General features: G+C 39.4%; 1 protein-coding gene across 3 annotated transcripts in view; it reads left to right on the forward strand.

The window, feature by feature from the left end:
- tbc1d22a (TBC1 domain family, member 22a) overlaps positions 1 to 19865 on the forward strand; it is a 104913-nt gene that overhangs the window by 79084 nt on the left and 5964 nt on the right. For all 3 annotated transcript variants that reach the window (XM_026326469.1, XM_026326471.1, XM_026326470.1), the window contains one exon: positions 4818 to 4913. In XM_026326469.1, coding sequence (XP_026182254.1) covers positions 4818 to 4913 — 96 coding nt within the window. The remainder of the gene's footprint in view (positions 1 to 4817; positions 4914 to 19865) is intronic.

Consider the following 19865-nt stretch of genomic DNA (forward strand, 5'->3'; position numbering starts at 1 on the left):
GATGCTGATAAAAGATTCAATGTCCTTGCCAGGATATCTATTTATATATTTACAGACATAGTTATACCCTACAGCTGCGACTAATCCTCAACTAAACAAAAGAAACACAAAACATATTGCATGGCCTTTTAGCTCTACCAAAGTAAGTGTTCTTTCTTTCAGTATAGTGCCATAAAGAAGAATGACAGGAATGAAGAAGCTGTTTTCTTGTTTTCACTGATGAAATGGAGCCATTAGCAGATGGAGTAGTAATATTGCTCAGTACACTGCTCAATTCAGATCTTTGTATGTTGCAGATGGCATTGGGCACAGTCTTACTGTTTGGAGTGACCACATGACCACTTCAAATAGTAGGATTGTGCCCTGGTCTTACTCATGCACTGAATCATTCTCATTTTCCTCTCCTGTGATTAATCTCAGTTCTTCATCATTTAAAATGTGGCAAGACAGCATACTGGAGGTGCATTCACAAGGAAGCTGCTGAAGTTGATTTTACATGTATTTAGAGCCATTCCTCTGAAAAACCTCCTTCCTTTTAAATTGATTGCATCATGGCCCGACTCTGTTTGTGTTCTCTATGAGACCTTAGATTGTCATTTCAAATTCAAAATGTCCCTTCCTCACCATTTACTTTTTAAATTCATCCTGCAGTCCCACACCAACATTGTACACACTATCCTAGATGAATTACCTTAGACTACTTGTAAAGCTTTTAGCCAGTCACTACCACAGTCATGTTCATAGCCATATGATGTGAAAAGAGCTTTAAAAGTAAGATTTGAGTCCCAGTGGTTCATCATATCCTATCTGTGTAATTGTTACATCAGTTTAAATTTGTTCGTTTATCATCTTACATCACCCTTCAGCACAGTCACCTTTTCGCCTTGTCTGGAGTCGGTTTGTCAGAGTATTGAGTTAGTCCCTCATCAGACCAGTTTGTTTTGGAGGGGTGAGGGTGTTCAGGCAGCCAACGCAGCAGTTTAAGGTGCTGTGACATTGCAGTACTCACTTTCACTACGTATTCCACATTCCCTTTTCCTCCTCTGCTCACCTTTGGCCTCACTCCCCCTTCATCTCTTGTGCACTCCTTACTTTTTTCTCCTTTCCCTTACACTCCTCCCCCATACCCTCATCACTCCCTTCTCCCGTCTTCGCTCCCCTGCTTCTTCCCTACTTTGATCAGCAGTGGTTGTCAGTCAGAGTCTCATCTGTCTCAGCCAATATGGCTGCCCTGACACGAAGGGGGGGGTGGAAGACCAAGCATAACAATGGAGGAGGAGAAGAGGTAGAGACAAGTTTGACTGAGTCACCTTGACTCACATGACAAACTTTATTTTGCAAATCATAATGACGAGAAAGCCTTGAGCTGAAGCAGCAGCAGTGGATGGGTTGGGCAGTAGGGAGGGCTGGAGTGTCGGAGAGAGAAATTGTGGATTAAACTAGGGAACAGAGCAAAGGGTGATGAGTTTGAGGGTTGGAGACATGATATTGAAGTATCAGGCTCTAGCATTTACTTTCATTTCTTTATATATTTCAAGGTGAAAAAAGGTGTACCTAGGAGTACAGCTAATACTTACTGCCATTGGCAATCTGGCAATTTGTTTCTATGCAAGTGGCTGAGGTTTGTTGTTGCATACATGTAAAGTTATAGCTTGGCATTTTTGGAAATGTGTTTGTTGATTTTCTCACGAAGACCGTTGACCGTCTGTGTGTTAATTGGAGCAAGAACTGGGAGTCACCCAAATGCTTTCTGCTTTTAGTCTTTATGGTAAACAAAGATAATTGAGACTTGGCTCTTGCTCCACAGTTAGAGGACAGACATGTGGCAGACAGTGGTATCAACCCACTCATCATGAATGTGTGTGAGTATATTTTCAAAAACACTGAACTATTCCAGTAAATATTTCCTTCAGCATAATTTCTGGAGTGCAGAAGTTAGGCCTTTGGGTACATTTGTACTTATGATACTGTACATATACAACATATAGCTGGGTTTCTGGCTTCAAATCACTGACGATAGTGGCTATAATAGGTAGGTTTTCGATTAACCTCTTTCTACTGTGCCCCATCAATATGAACTGTATCATACAAATGCAGGTCTGATAATGATTAGCCACATAAATGCTCCAGCTATGTCAATTAGAAGCTTGGATGTGCTACTGTTGTTTTGTAATTAATTGAAAGTGACTACTGGTACTTTATTAGTCCCCAAAAGGCCATTACTGTGTTGCAGCAACCACTTCACAAATTCACAGAAAGATCAGTATATGTAAGGAATTTTTATAAGTAGAGAAATTATACACAGAAGCTTACAAATAACCTTCAAAATAATAAAAAAAAGTGCAATACTACCCATTCCCAAGCGTGTCCAAAAAAGATTCTATGGTAATTTCCTTATTGAAGCCATTTTAAACTTCGTTTTCAGGCATGCATCATCCCAAAATAGCAACTATCAGTATATATCAGAATGCAGGCACATAACTTGATGCGCTCTAATCTGACTTGACAAGTGTCTTCTTCAATTTAAGCCATTAATCTAGGTTCTGTGATGTTTACACAGAGGTGATTAAACATTAAATAGTGCTATGTAAAACTGCTACTGCAGAAAAGGGTTAAGGAGTCAGTCATATCAAAAATAGTGAAAGTGTCTTCACATCTCCAGCCATTATTCTAATAAAAATAGTAAGTGTTTTTGTTCTTTTTAACCTGTTCTTTCTGTTTTCTTGCGTCATCTGTCTGCTGCTAGCAGCAGATGGAGAGTCATATAGTCTCTTAGTTAGGCCACCATTCTTGCTGCAGTCTATGGAGTCAGACGTTTGGTATGGAAATGATCAGTGGCAAATGAAAATATCAGGACTACTTGTTAACAGAAGCTGTTTTTGATCAAGATAAAACACTTTCTGATTTGTGAGCTATTCCTCACAGTTGTATTAAAGAGAAAGAGCGAGAAGAGTGAGTGACAGACATTTGTTGAATGGGACTGAAGGAGGTGACAGATTATGAGAACAGTGGATAGATGGAGAGCTGATAGCGAGAAAGGAGAGAGAGTAGAAACAGCAATAAAGTGGATTTCAGATTTTCACAGCCCCTCAGAGTTCACCGGCGCCCTCAACCATAAATTCACACACACTCCCAAGCTCAAAGAAGAGAGGAAATTAAAACTGTGCACATCTTTGGGTACTGATAAACACTGTTCTCCTGTAAGCCACTCATATACCCATCTGTGTTTGTGTATGTGTATGTTTGCTTGCTTTATTTTTTTGGATTGGATCTGTAAGGTCAGAGCAACAAGCCAATCACCTGCCAGTTTACAACTCACATCACGCTACGCTTCACTGTTCAGACACACTTCTCCCCTTTTTTCCCTCCCCACACTCTATACCATCTCTTTCACTTTCCCTCTCTCAGTCTCTCTCTGTCTCTCTCTCTCTCTCTCTCTCTCACACACACACACACACACACACACACACACACACACACACACACACACACACACACACCCCCTCTCAGTTGGGAAATTCTGAAAATTAGTTTAACCAGATGGGAGGTAAAATAAGAAGGAACCCAAACAACAGGAAATTTATGTAAGGGCGTAGGGAGCATCAATTTGCATAGAAAACCCGAACATGAGAAGCAGCAGTGTTGTAAAAAAAAAAAAAAAGTTTTTTTAAGTTTATTGCATCATCTCTCCATTCAAATCTGTCTATCCTCTATTAATCTGTTTATTTCATCCTTCCTTCCTGGAGAGAAATTCAATTATCACAGCAGAAGGCAGTTTCTGTTAATTCCCGCAGTTAATTCCACAGTTGTGGCTCACTGTTATACACAAATGAATATGGTGGTTAAAGAGCAGCACTTACAGTTGCGTACAATACCTAGACAAAGTAGAAACAAATAATGCTACACCCTTTATCTAATTGAAATCAATTAATCTAGTACATCGTTGTATTAAACATGGTTGAAATATTGCAATGTGTATGCAGCCTTAAGCCAAGATATAATATAGAAGAGTATTTGTGTGTTTCCTACTATCCTATATGGTGCCTGGGTAGTAAAACTTTAGTATGTTTGAATGCAGTATACTATTAGATACATCAGAGAGCACAGTTGTGGAATAATTCATGAATTTATGCTATTACTGAGAGTGTGAGCGTATTTGTGTGTGTTTTATCTGGTTGTGCAGGACACACAGAGACTGATGAGTGCAATTCCATGCTCTAATTCCGTGAATTTCAAACTAAAATAATGTGGTGAACTAATGACAAGCATGCCAGAGCTCACACTTTTAAGATGCACTTTGGATATTGTGTTCTGCCTTGAAGGAGGCATATACTTTGAATGCTAGTGACTTAATCACTGCTAATTATCTTCTTTGTGATAGGGCTCTGGAAAAAAAATATGAATAGAACAGGGAACATCTGATCCTTTGTCTTTATCCTACTTTAATTCCCCTGCTCAGTGCTGTATCATAGAAAAGTGAACTGCCAAAGGTAACAAGGGGCTGAAATAAAAAAAGCAATGCAAATAAAAGGATTTCTGTCTGTCGTCCTGCAAAATGTAAATTTCTGAGTTGTGATAGGAAAGTATATAGGTTTTATTTGTGTATATGATAGGAAAAGAAAGGTTCAACATCAACAGTGGTTCAACAGTGAAATGTGATGAAAGTCTAGGTCTATTCTGAGAGTATGACGCTCTTATGATACTATTCAAGCGGTATAGCACCAGTATGATGGTGGTGTCATTTGTTTTATGGCTGTGGAAAGTTACACTTGGTGTAAATTAGCATCTGTGCTCAACATGTTCATCTCTCTCACTAGGCTGAACCAGAGGGTTTCTCCCATTTCCATCTCTACGTGTGTGCAGCCTTCCTGGTGAGGTGGAGGAAAGAGATTCTAGAGGAGAAGGATTTTCAGGTAATGTGCACACACAACACAGGGGGTGCAGTAAACCTTTGTGTTCCAGCTCAGAAGTAGGACACACACTGGAATGCACACAATACAAGGATGCACATAAGGCCAAACACAGTGCATATTTTCATACCCAGCTGGCTGTTATATACTGTATATAGCTTTTAATCTATGTAAATGAATCTCACTTGTCCCAGTTGTTTACCAAAAACACATTAAAACAAACTTGTTGTGGAGTTGTTCATGGCCTACATCCCTCTCCATTACCTCGCCGGCCATTAACTGCGAGGTTCAAAAGTCATTGTGAGTGCATTAGTAGATGACAGTAGACAGCTGCCAGAAGGTGACTTTGGTTGCCAGCTCCCTGGGGAATTTGGCTTCTTAACAGTAGCAACCCGGGCTGATTTCATCACATACAAATGTCATCTCTGCTCTTTTGCTGCTCTCTCTGTTTTTTTTCCTTTTCTTTTCTTTTCTTTTCTTTTCTGTCTTTTCTTTTTTTGTGTGTCATATTTACACTGTTCTTCTTTTTATATCCTTCATTATTGTCTCACTTTATATATTATGTGCCCTTTCCTCTGGTGTTTTGAGTCTTCTCACTTGCCCCATTCTCTTGCTGCTCACTAATAGAAAAATGTAATATGCCACAGTAGAAGAAGAAAGAAGAAAAAAGTTAGAGAGGAAAGAATTATCAGATATCAGTCATTAACTCAATCGAATGTTATACATTGAGCTGAGTCTGGTTTATCAGCCCCAAGCTTTAAGATAACTTTTACTCAGTACAGCCTGTATGAAACAGCCGTCCAGTATCAAACTAACATTAGCTCAGTGCTGCAGCGCTCTCTGCTCTCATTTGTTATGTGACTTTCTTCACTTACATTCTCACCACTCTGTGACTAACTGCACCATTCACCTCTTCTTGTAACTCTTCCATACTGTCAATGCCAAGCCTTTTCTTGAATGGACTCAAACATTAAATTAGCTGTCAGTCATGTCTATTGGTGTCATCAGTATGTCATCACATGCAAATATCTCCACTTTGTGATATGTTCTTCTGATTATTATACAGATTTTATACATGTAGCTCCTTATTTTTTTGTCTTAAGTGCTTCCTTGTTTTGCTTTTATGTCTATACATTGTCTGTGCTTATTTTCAGTCTTCAGTGTATGTCCAGTATGGTGTCCTGTATACACAATGTGTGCGTGTGTGTGTTTCAGCTGTTTCAGTGTTTATAGAACCTGCTGATTGTATATTATCCTTACTAAGAAGCACGCACACACAGACATAAATTTACGAGTAGTTTTCTCTTTTAGCTACTGGCTGCTTCGCCATACAGACTACCAAGTGCTGTGCCAAGGGCAAGGTATCCATCCTCATGAAGATGGGGGAAAAAGAAGAAAGAGGGCTAGGAGAATTAGAACAGATAAAACTTTAGAGCGATGCTGGGCAAAAAAGAAAGGATTATTATGGTGAAGCACTTTTGTGCTGTTTTTCCAAAGACACAATTTTATTCCAAACAATGTTACAGATGATTAATTAAAGCTGACTGTGTTTCCATCTGCAGTTTTTGTACGCTTGGGGCTTGAAGGCAATAACCACCCTTCAAAATAGACAGAAATAAAGGGACCTCTAAATCATAGTTTTCAAACAAATAAAAGTGAAACTGCCCTGCAGAGGTTGATCTTTTCCTTTTCCATTTGGATTAAGTAAAAAATCACTGTGATAAAGTGACCTTTAACTGCATAAATTCTTAAAGCATGTCAAGACAAACCTGAAAATGGCAGTTTTCCACGGTGTGAGTAAAGGATTAATTTCTATGAATGACACTGTGGATCACAACAGTCCGTCTGAATGTTCTTGTGCTGGTTTTTACTAATTAATATCACTATAGAGTTATATTGTTCTTGGGTTAGATTGGGTTTGGATATGGATTGTCTCTCAACACTTCAGAGGTCCTGCACATTTTGCTGTAGCTCCCCTCAGGTACTTACATTGAAGAAAATAGATAAAAACCAGAACAATTATACCTCATACAATAGGTCTAAAACTGCAAAACATGTATTCCCGACATTGACATTCAAACCTCTTTTCTGTGCCTCCCAGCATGTGATAAATCAATAGAAATCTTCAAAAGCAACACTAGTCTGAGGTTACGGTTCTAAAGAACCTGTGTTTTAGATAGAGGCGAGCTGATTAAAACTGATTCACCCACTGAGTGAGACTTGGGAGGCTGGTGGATGAGATGTCAGCTGATTCATCTGTTCTTTCTTTTCGTACTCCTCTTCTTCTCTCTCTCCTTTCCCTTTTTTCTCACTTACATTCGGTCACAAATGAGATTGCTAGTTTTTGTTGGATTCCATTTCAGATTGAACTTAAGGTTGTTATGGAGTTTTAAATGGATTTCTATAGCGTTCTGAGCTGTGTGCACAGAAGAGCTTTGCTAACCTTTGTGTAGTTACAGTGTGCCCAGTCTTGCATTAAAATTGTAAAAGAAAATCAATGCAATTATGGAAATGTCATCATTTTAACAGTACTAGGCTGGCATACTGGAAACAGATGGCGTCTGTGGGGAAGTCAACAATGGCAAATTGGAAATTCAAAATGAATTGAGGAAGCTTCTGTACACCATCAGCTTTAAGCTAGGTCAACATAACTTTTTGCATGATCAGAATATGTTAAGTTACAAGAAAGAGACGCTTGTTAAAGAAAATATATTAATGAGCCCCTGACTTGACGTGTAGTGCCACCAACATTCCTGTTCCCCAGTTCATGAATTCTAATGAGTTTGGCCATTCTCTGACTTTTCTGTATAAGGAACACATTTGGAACAAAATATCTCAGCAACTACTGGAGTGGCCATGACATTTGTTACACACATTTACGTCCCCCTTATGATGAACAACACTCACTTCAGTGATCTCCAACTTTCCCTCTAGTGTCAACATCAGGTCTGTTTATTTCAAAACTTGGTTCATGGCGGGTCCTGTAGCAGCACGACGGCTTTGATTTTACATTTGAATCCTGTTCGACCCTTGGGCCTTTCTGTGTGGAGTTTGCACGTTCTTCCTGTGTCTGCATGGGTTTTCTCCATATAGTCTGGCTTCATCCCATTGTCCAAAGAAATGCAGGTTGGGGTCAGGCTAACTGGTGACTCTAAATTGCCTGTAGGTGTGAACGTGAGAGTGAGTGAGTGTGCGTCTCTTTATGTCAGCTCTGTGATAGACTGATAATGCATGTGCAGTGATGGATGGATGGTTTATGACCAAAATCGGCAAAACCAATGGCATTCTAGCCTCAGCTGTACTTTGTGTGGTAGTTAGTAAACGTACACCTGCTACTACACAACACTAACATAAAAAACATGCTTAACATTGCTCCTGATGAACATCAGATTATTAATATTGTCACTGTGAGCATGTTAATGTGCTGAAATTAACATTTTGCACAGATTGCATCTCCCCCTCTCAAGAAAAAAGCAAAAAACTCATAGATGCTCACAGAAAATCGCACATATTCTATGCATTTTCTCCTGCCCACTATACAAATGAGCTTCCAGCGCCTATTTGTTTATGTCTTCATGGGAAGTCTGTTGTCTACTACCTACACAGATGTCTGTGTGTGTATGTGTTCATTATCTGGATGAGTTATTCTGTCTGTGTGTGGGACATTTGTCTGTATTTCTTGTGGTTTGGGAGAAAACAGTTCATTTTTACAAATTGATCTACCAAATGTTATATTTTATTATATTTATTAAGTATTTTAAGTATTTCTCTGACACAGATTAGTGTCAGTGGGAAGAGAAAACGTAAAAATTTCTTCTTTTCAGTGTTAGCGGTTTAATTCCAAGAGATTTCTGTCTCTGATCCACTGAGCTTCAGAGTTCAAACGTGGGCCTGCCAGGTTCTTTAGGGCTTCTTGCACAAGTCTTATCTCCACATGCTTTACCCAGCAACCCTCACACCATCCCTCTCCTCTCATGTCTGCCTTTCTTTCACGCTCCATCTTTCTCTGCTGCTCTGTTTCTGTCTGTTACTAATTCCTAGCCCCGCTGCTCAGCTTCATCCTTTGCTTTGTTTCATTGTTTCCTTCAATAAGTTTATTGTCATTCCAGCACAGTGCTATATCTCTGTGTATCTCTGTCGCTTTTTCCTGCTGTCTTTTCCCTCCTTTTCCCCTCTCGTGGTGTTACATCATCAACATCATGAGTCAAGTGGGATGTGTGTGGCAGTCAGATGGTTCACCACCTGCAGCTCCAACAATAGGTCCAACAATAGCACCAAGTTTTGTTCAGATTTTCATGGTTTCCAAATGATGAACCAGGTCAGTCATTTCCATGACTGGTCCTCCACTGTCACTGTGATGTGAGAGTATTCTGAGCATGTCAGCCTTGAAGCACCAATGCTTTTAGTTGTGTAGCAATTTTTATACATCATCTTTTGACTGGAAATTACAGCAGGTTCCTTCCACAATTTTTTGTACTTTTTGCCTAATTTTAGGAAACCTGTCGGAGGCAATACAGTCAGAAACACCTCAGAAAGTAGAAAGTAAATCTGCTTCTACTTTCAGAAACATGATCTTGTCTGTTGAGATAACATAACTTACTGCAGAGCCTTGGAATCATCCAAAGCCAAGAAAAGCGACAACACAACACATGCATCAGAGCATGTTTAAAAAAGGCTGACAAATCAGTCCTGCCTTTACAGCCTACAACATGCATGCACACAAGCAGCTCATGCTTCCAGCAATATAATAAAGCTTTCCAACCTGTTCTCATCAATCTGCTCATTATTGCACAGAATTGTTGCTTCCAATTTCTACAAGCCTGGAGGCTAACTAGACTTGTAGCAGCTAGTTAGCACAGTGCAACATTAACAGCTTGTTGTAATGTTTCATAGGTATAATCATTGTTTTGATTTACTTTGTAGCTCCTTGTGTTCTGAAGTTGTTTTTTCCTGAAATAAAATAATTACTAATATGCTGATTTGAAATCATAATGCTTTGTCATACTTCAGCATTTCCTAAAGCATTGGAGACATTGGGTTGGAAAAGTTTCAGGTTCAAACTCACAATAGGGAAGAGAAAGAACGAGTTTTGTTTTTGATGTCATTTACATAACCCTGTAAATCTGCTCAGTCACTGCAGTGTAGGCACAGTGTAGAAAAGTATGAGCTAATTGTCTTTAATGGAAAATGTAGAACGCAAGAAGCAGCAGCGTATGACAAATTCACTGAGTTACATACTTAGGGTCCTGAGAGGAAACCTGAATGATTGATTCACTTTAGTAGTTTTAATTAAAAAATGCATGTGGAAAGTAATTTAAAAGGATAATTCATGCATTGTTATCAAACATAGTAAAGAGAGTAACTGTGAATCTCCTCTCCTGGTTGTGGGATTGGATTGGTTAAGCTCCTAAATGAAAACCAGGAGGAGTATGGCACTCCCCAAGCAATCTGCCTTCCACCGTTCCACTTCAGCTAGCACTCTACCGCTAACTGCAAGCCTGGACTGCATGGATAAGTTAGCACGTGAACACACACACACACACTCACACACACATTTCTATGCACTTTCTGTCACTCAAAGCCACACACAACAGCATAAACAATTTTCTCTCACACCATACTGTTTTATTCACACATACATGCGTTGGTTGTCACACACATTCATTTGGTATATACACACACACACACACACACACACACAGTAGTTTAGTAATGGGCAAGCAGAGAGATATTATGCCGGTGTGTATTTGCACTGCTGTTTTAGGAAAGGCCACCACAGTCGGCGCCAGTCCCATTAGTGTCTAGTACCTGCAGACACAGAGAGGGCCACTGCAGAACTGCTTCTAAATGACTATGAAAAACCTCAGTGTGCTGGTTTCTATGCTTGCATGTGTGGAGCTGCTTGATTATGGTGCTGTACAGAACCTAAGCTCGGAAATTTCACAACGAACCAGTCTGCATTTGAAAAATCCTGTTTAGGTTCATATGCACCAAATAACTATGATTTTCAGTAACATTTTGATATCAAACAATAACCAGCAGCCAGGAATTCTGGTAGAGGAAGGTTTTGGCATGAATACCAACTTGTTGTGCTGGAAAGAAGTAAATTATTGTTGCTTTTGCAATGTGGCCATTTTCAAATTTGTTGTTTAAATATAGTTTAAACATGAACATAGTCATAAAGCAATATTTTACGTTTTCCAGATGGTGCTTTATCATAAATAGACAGAAATGAACTCACATTTTCACATTTGCAATATTTTCTAGTCCTTGAGCTGGAATCGTTTTCTGTTTTTTATAAATTGCCCTTTGCTTTGAAAATCTCTTCATATAAGCTGTATGCTGTATAATTTTTCACAAATTATTCAGCATATATGATACAGCTTGTTGCTTTGCAATTGGAAGTGATGGTGTGCATGCAGCATGCTTTGCACAAATGTTGCCATACATTCTCTCAACATAACATACCTATGGCTAGATACAGATAGATTTTTATTCATTATTTCAGTATGGTTCATAAGCTGAACAGGGAATACAAATGAGTTAACTAAGAGGAATGAAAGGACACAGATTAAAAGGGAAATTCATTACACGATTGATGTTGGATAAATACCAGGGACTCTTAATTTCTTTCATTTAGTGATGCTATTGCCTCAAGTCCTGCCCTCACTTAACTTGTTTTCTCAGTATGTTTCTTCGTCTTAAGCAGTACTAATGTCTTACATATTAATTATTTCTATTTTAAAGCAGTTCATTTTCAAACCCACAATGATATGCTCACATTTGTGTCCATTCATAAACAAACTTACCCACAATTTTGTCAGCTTGCCAACAGTGTAAATTCTTGTTCATGGCCATCTAATGCGGTATCCCTGAAATTTCATTAGTAATCGTTGCTGAATGGCCTCTGTTGTGAGGATCCCCACTGCGATCGTTAATGTGAACTCAAGCGTTTATGTGAATTCGAAGCTATTAGTTCTGTGTAAATGGAATCTCACTGTCACTACATATTTTTCCCCAAGACATGGAGGATAGCTGTAGTGAGGAAAGAAAGTGAGAGGTGAAAGAGGGAGACAAAGATTTGTTTTCACTTTAATTAATGGTGTGTGAAAAACTGTGGACCTTTTGTAAATGTCAGTGTCTGTCCCCAGATCAGTTACGTGTGGAGAACACCTTGGGTTAGGCAGCCTTGGCAATAAAGGAAAGGAAGGCACTCCAGAGGAACCGAAGTGTTCTGGAAATGTCAGCAGTATTTCAATCACCGAGACTGGGAGCAAAACTTTGTTTAGGATTCATTGATATATTGTAGAGGAGATGTGAACCTCAAATTTTCAAAAAGTTTTCAGTTCCACTTATTGGCAACTCTTACCATGCAAGTGATCTGTAGTCTGATGGGGGAAAGTGAGGACAGCATGTGGTGGGACATGCAGCTTTGTTTTAAATGATGTCATGTCAAGCACATAGTGTAAGTGTCTTTTTGATTGTGTGCATTTTAGAAGTGTACTTTTGGAAAATGCATTCAGTCCAGTTCTCAGAAAAACGCACATCCTTGTCAGGGTGCCAGGACAAGTGCTTGAAAATTGGAAGTCTGAGTATTTAATCAGGACATCTGGTCACTCTAGATGTTTCACTCTGCCAACACAAATCTGTTGCAGTGTAACACATACTGGAAAAGGCACATTTCTCCGTATGTACCGTAATGTGTCTAATATGTTATTATGTGATAATGTGAAAAAATATTGATCATGTCATAGAACTGAGCCACATTGTTCAAGTCTGTGCCAGTGAAAACCAAACATTATAAGCTTGAATTAGATGTATACTGGAGGCATAAGAGGTGAAATTGACCAATTGTAACAGTGTGTTTTAGGACTGATAGGTCTACTGAGTGATGTTAAAAAAAACTAATTTTGTTATTTTGAAGGGCTTTAGAGCATTTTGGAAGAATAGTCATCATTGTTTCATTGCTGCTAATTTGAGTTTTTGTGTCCACTTAATGTCCATGGTGCACTTTTGTTCCTGCATTTGGAGGCTGTGATAAGCTTTCTTCACTGTATGCATGTGAGCACAGCTTTTGCATTTTACCTTTATATGTGTGCACGAGCAATAGCCATTATCCATTAAGATCACCACCTTACAATTTCCAGTTAGGATCTGCTTAACTCTTCTGATTAATTCCATACTTTTTACGCATTTATCATACCAAGATCTCCTCATTTTCGCCTCTAAACTTCCCAAACTTGGCTTGTATCAAGCAGAGCCTCACAGGGATTTGCAGCTTCTCTGATGGATGGTACTGTAGTCAATAGTGCTGAAAGTGAGACAAGGCCACCCCCAGTAAACAACTTTTAATAATCACCCCATTGATTGAGTGCTGCGGCCCATGTGGCATATGAATCTATTTGTGCCAGAACGAGAAGAGAAGAAAAAAATTAGAGGAAAACAGAGGACTTAATATGGTGGAAGTAATTATGTAGCCATCCACCCCACGCTGCTTTTTATTCAGTGACATGCTTCTTTCATTGCTTTCCTTCCACCTACAGTAAACGCTCTCTGTCACTGACAGCTAAAGTTCACTTTAAGGCTAACTTGCGTGGGTCTCTATGCTGAGTTATTGTGGTGTGCAGTTTTGATGACCAAAGCTGCTTGGAAAGTTTGTAGTGATCAGTCATGGTATGGCATTGGGCAGACATAAAGTGAGCGTGTGTGTGTGCGCCTGTGTATTACCTGTACAGCTTGGGTGTGTTGTTGCTCTGTTGATGAATGCATGAAAGCACAAGTCTGCCATTGCCAGGAGTTTTGCAAAAGCATTTATTAGCACAAGACAATTGCGTATGGGGTGATTAGCTCGCCGTGTGAATGTCATTACCAACATTATCATTTGCTGAGGTTTATCCACAAGAGAGAGGGAAATGGAGATAGGAAGAGTCAGAGTGTTATGGCTTTTTTGCCCTAAGATAACAGAATAACAGGAGTTGCTCTGTCAGCCCATGAGCCAATTGCATTGGATTGCATTGCCCCTCCCTCCCCCCTCCACACACACACACACACCAACTCTGTCCAGCTCAGTTAAGACACAAAAATGCCAAATAAACAGCAATATTGACCCACTTGTGAGGAATAAACAGACTGTAACTGCAGCAGCAGGAGAGGAAGTGACAGACTTTTTTCAAGAAAAAGAACAACAGATTTGAGGAATGGCATGGGTCATGAACTGAGACATAAAAACTGAATTTTAAATTTAAATGTGCTTATATGCAGTCCAAATTAGAACTGAGGCATTTATGCTCCCGGGTTGTTTCCAGGACCGTGAACTCTTGATTAGAGCGGCATTAACCTTTCTGAGCATGGCAGACTGGAGTTAAACTGTTAAGGCTCTGTTTTCATTTTAGAAAATTTAGTATGTTGGAATGTATTGGGCCTCTGATAGAAAAGTGCCCATCGAACTGTTGGTATGACCAGTTTTGTGGAGCTGAAGACAACACAGATAGTCTACATTCATTTTAGTGTACCGGCTCATGCAACATTGGAAAACAAAAATGTTCTGGGGCAACAATTATGCAGGGGGAGGAAATGGTTGAATATTGACTGCTCTTGAACTTTTAGATGCTGAAAAGTGAAACAAGTCAAGCAGAGTGAAATATCTTTGTAAATACTTCCCTACACAGAAGAGCCAAAGACATCTCTTTTGGTGCTTGACTGCATTACAAGGGTTATGAACTTGTCAGATTTGTACAGAAAGGGTGCGAGGCTAAAGCCTGCTCAGTGTGAGTCTGAAGCCAGAGCACTTTGTTTTTCTCATAGAAGAATTACCTACTTTTTTTAAAACCTTAAATTAAAACATTAAAACCTTTAATAAAAAAAAAAAAAAATCTTACTGGGAGGTGTCAATGGATGATGCAGTATTTAAATTATAACCTCAACACTAACACCCATGCTTGTTTTTTTTTATATGTCTTGAAAGCATTATTTGTCATCCATTCTCTCACACGCTGAAATTATTCACACTCCCATTGTATATACATTTGTAAACATTCAGCCCACATCTACTTTCTTCTTTTATACAGTAAATGATATTGTAGGATTTTATGAAATTGTTTGATTTGTGACCTAATGCATGTTAGAAGTAACTGTGAAATGATGAAATTGTCCCGATTTATTTACATATTGTTCTTTTTTTCTTTCGATTGTTTTGGATGAAACTGTATGACATTTCCAAACAGCTAAAGTGTACAGTTTGGCCACATTCATTTCTTAGTTCCTGTATCAGATACTTTAATGAAATATGCATATTTACTTTTTAGATGAGAAATCAATATTACTTGAATATCAGCCTGGTAATGAGAAGCTCCAGCCAGCAGCCAGTTAGCTTAGCTTGGTGGACTGGAAGTGGAGGGAAACAGCTACTGTGGCTGCCACAGTACAAAAAAAAAAAAAAAAAAATCACCCACCAGCAACTTTAAAGTTCACTACTTAATATACGATGTCTTTTTGTTTAATTCATACAAAAAACAAAATGTAAAAGCATGTATAACGTGTCAGTGAATGACCTTTAGAGATACTGGATGTGGATTTTATTACATTTGACAGAGCCAGACGAGCTATTTCCCATGTTTGCCGTTTCTATGCTAACCCTAGCTAGACAATCTTCTCATTTAATTCTCAGCAAGCATTTACCAAAATGTCAAAGTATTCCTTTAAACCACAGGAGGTTTTTTTTGTATTTTCTTACATAATAATAATAATAATATCAGCTTCTACCTACTATAGTTTGCAAGTGTTCTCTAAGCTGTGGTTAAACCAGTTTAACAGTTCTGCAGCTTGTTAATTAGTTGTCACAAAGAATTAATTTTTAAAAAACTACTGATTTCCATAACGTGTATTTGGTAACAGAAATGCCACATTATCCATAGGAACATTTTAATCTGCTGGGTTTTTTACCAGCCAAACCTTTTTAAAAGACAACTTGGCTGCGCCATCCTATGTCAGCTCTTACCTCCACATGCTACAGTGCCCCATTCCTACATTAGCACCCACTGTTTGCCAGAGTGCCCATTTTGTGTAATTATACGAACTACAGCAAGCTAATGGCCCCGACAGAGCAGTGCCTAGGCCCATTACACCTCGGGGTGCTGCAAAACACCATTACCGCCAGCAGCAACCCGGAGTGTTTGTGCTGGTAGGTGACAGTCTCTGTGTGTGCGCAGCTGTATCTCTATATGTGTGTTCATGTAGATGTGCTGGTTGAAGCAGGTCAGAGGTGGAATGATACATGTCAAAGAAACACAACAGTTACTACAGACAATTGCCATTTTTAGTCAAAAATGTGTGTGTATGTGGGTGTGTGTGGGTGGGTGTGTTTGTGCACACTACACCTGTCATCGCTCCCACATTAATTTCTCCAGGGTTTAGCTGTTCGCTGCTGGGAGCTGTAGTTGACACTGCAGGAAAGACAGCAAGGCACCTTGCATGACTTTGGGCACTCATTGTACTCACTTCACTTAGCACCATCTCATTCTGCTTGCAAATAGACTATTTGGTTCTCAGGCAGAGTGGGCTTTAATTGTGTCTTTTATCTTTGGCTACTGTGTGTGTGTGTGTGTGTGTGTGTGTGTGTGTTTACACACACTCTGTATGGGTTCAGCATAAGCCACCATTACTGCTGATAGCTCCAGTCAGTGTGTTAACAGTATTTGAAGTAATATTTCTCTCTCACTCGATTTGAGGCTTAAGCTGTTATAACTAATAGTCATCTACAACTGACATGCATAACATAGTGTCATCCAACTCAGTACTGACAAAGATGACTAAACTTTCCTAGTCAAGAACATTTTGAAATTTAGTGTTTTCATGTTAATCAGCTCTGCATCGCTTCAGGTTAATGTCTGGCTTTTGTTTTATTTACTCCATAACAGCTTTTAAGTTTTTCCATTTAAAGGATTGAGTCAGCAGCAGACTCATTCACCAGTGTGAGTGATTCTACACTGCACATGTTTTGCTCGATAAATACGAAGTAGAGATGAAGATAGAGTGTATTAAATCAGCTTACCCCAGGCAGATGCAGGTTAAAACAATAACTACACACACAGTGAGTAAATCTCACTTGTCAGTGGCTTTGGCTCTCTGTATAGCTGTTACATTATCCCATTCTCCTTTTGAAGAAAAAGCCTTAGCACCAACTCTATTGACAATCTGCTTTCCCTTCAGTATCAATAGCCATTAACCACTTTAAGCCTTGCCAAGCGGAGGAGATGGAGAGCTAATTGCCTTTTTTTTTTCGTAGCCTACTGTATACAGTAATGGTGGATCAATGTGTTTGTTAGCACTGTGGGATAAATGGATATTCATGCCTGAACAACCACAAGCACCCACACAGAAAACAAGGCTAGCTACATAAATAACACACACACACATACACATCTTTTCCTGTCTTGCCTGTGCCTCCAATTTACTCTGTCATCTCTTTCACTGACTCCTACAACACAGACACACACCGTAGCAACAATGCATGCATGTCCAAACACCACACAGTGTACTCCTTTACATATGTTGGATTTTAATTGCATGCACCACCTTCACGCCCTCGAATGCATGCAAAACATACATTGAAGGCCATACGAACACACACCCCCATTCATACAGACACTTGTGGCCTCTCAGCGTAGAGTGTTGCCACCTGTGTGGAGTGGAGGCAGCGCAGCAGTCCCTCCTGCCAGAGAGACGTATGCAATTAAACCATATTAAAGTCATTAGCCCAACAGAAGTGATAGCCAGCAGATGGTTAGAACGCAGAAATATGCTCTTAATGAAGCTCCTTAGTCACTATGGGAGTGTATTTGTGTGGTAGCGCATGCATGACTGCACTCATATGTATACTGTTTTTATGAATGTCTGGGTATGTTGCCTAACGGATGTTACACTGGAAGCAGCACTTGATTTGATCACAGTTGGTTCTTTTCCTGTTACGCAGCAGTTATTGCCTATTGTTGTTATAAGTATAGTACTGCTACTTGTCCTATGCTGTGGAGGCCAAAATAGGCTCTGGGGACAGTTTCTGAGGGTCAGATTCGCTGTGGCGACCCCTGAAGGGAGCAGCCGAAAGGAGAAGAGGATGTCGCATCGCAATAAGATTAAGGTCGCTCTCAATGATAAAGAGTTGGCCATTTTTTATTTGATACTCACAGGTCTTCGAGCCAATCACGCAGCAGAATTAACGATGAAAACACCCAAACAGACACAGCCCAGGGCTCAAAGGATGAGAACATTGTTGAGAGCAAAAGTCTGAGGACTTTAGTAATGTGGAGATATGTTGGATATTAGCACATGAAGCAGAGTAGCATTCACTGCAAAACATAGATGTATATTTGACAAGAATATACAAATGTTCCACTAAAAACAGCTAATACCATTGACCTTTTTTACCACCTAAAGCTGTGCCTTCCTCTAGAGCGCCTAAAATGTCACTTAGGCATAAAAAGGAACCTTTAATTTTGACTGAAGTATTGCTTTGGTTTATATCGTGATACACATGATATGATATATCACAAGGTCACAACACATGCACAGGTGATTCTTTCTTCTAAAAGTGAAGGCCATTTTTTGCTTACTGCATTTTGTGAGGAAGAAACATGAGTGTGTTTTTAATTGTTGAATAGTTTTAATGACTTACAGGCATTATGCTGAGGATGTCAAATTCATTTTGGTCTTCGTCTCTTTATGGGATTTGTGGAAAATAACCTAAGCATAGAAAATCACTGGCCTTATCCTTTAGTAAATCTGTACCTGGCCTGATTCCATAGATGCTCCTCAGTGTACATTCATTTTGTGACCTGTCGTGTAGCGAGGACACACTGTTGTTATTCTATAGGGAAACTTACATTTTTTCCTCAAGTGCCTGGGGCAGTGAAGTACAGTCAGGTAGGAACACGGTGTCTTGCCACAGGCATCAAGGACCACTGGGGTGATGTGCAGAATGCTTACTATACACATTCACGTTAAGTAAATACACACCATACATACACTGTACATGCACTGATCTGTCTGACAGACATCTGAACTACTGGACATCTGAGACTTCAAATAAGAATTAAAAATAATTTTCATCTCTGTTCTAGTTGAATGAACTCTTATTGATGATCTGCATTCAGCAACAACATTGAAAACAAAGTGCTGTTTTTAATGAATTGGTTTTTTTTTAGGCATCTGATTGTTTTCACTTCATGTCATGAACATAAATGCACAACACATGCACCCATTCCCTCTCACATGCAGTTTGTTAGCTGTGAACAAAATGGTTGGATTTGTGTGCGTGTGAAGGGGAGAGAGGGTGAGTGATGAAAGGGGAGAGCTGATAGCAATGCTCTGTTGAATACAGATTAGAGAAAGGCAAGCTGAATCCTGATCAGACGGCCTTCTTCTCTTTCTTCCGCTCTCCCTCGGTTTCCATCCTCCTGAGTGAAAACACTTCAGAGAAATGTGTCCAAAGGGGAAGTCATTAGGTCAACCTTTCAAAGTCAAGGTCCAGGGCTTGTTCTTGAAGAAGTGTTTTTATTTGTTTGGTTTTTTTGTTTCTGTTTTTTTTTTTTTTTTAACTAGCGGGTGTATTTTTATATATGATGTTGATATGGAGCAGTATTTCACAAAGAATCCTGTTTTATGTTTGACAACACTGGAGGCTGGATTTGTTAGTGTTTTCACCTGTGCTCGTAGGATTTTAACACACACATTTCCAAGGCTCATAAAGTCAGGAATAACACATGTGAAAATGAACTGCATGTCAAAACTGAAACCCAACTGGTTTGACTTGTAAGTAGAAGTTATTTCATATTCAGGGGCCTCGGCCTAATCTGTGAAATATGGCTCAGGTGGCAACTTTGAGCTTCATTAGTTAAAGAAAACTACTTTTTTGTCCTCACTCTGAATACAAATACTTTTTTTTGAAAAGTCATTGCGGTC

The sequence above is a fragment of the Mastacembelus armatus genome, chromosome 23 (genome assembly GCF_900324485.2).
Source record: "Mastacembelus armatus chromosome 23, fMasArm1.2, whole genome shotgun sequence".
Classification (NCBI taxonomy): Eukaryota; Metazoa; Chordata; class Actinopteri; order Synbranchiformes; family Mastacembelidae; genus Mastacembelus; species Mastacembelus armatus.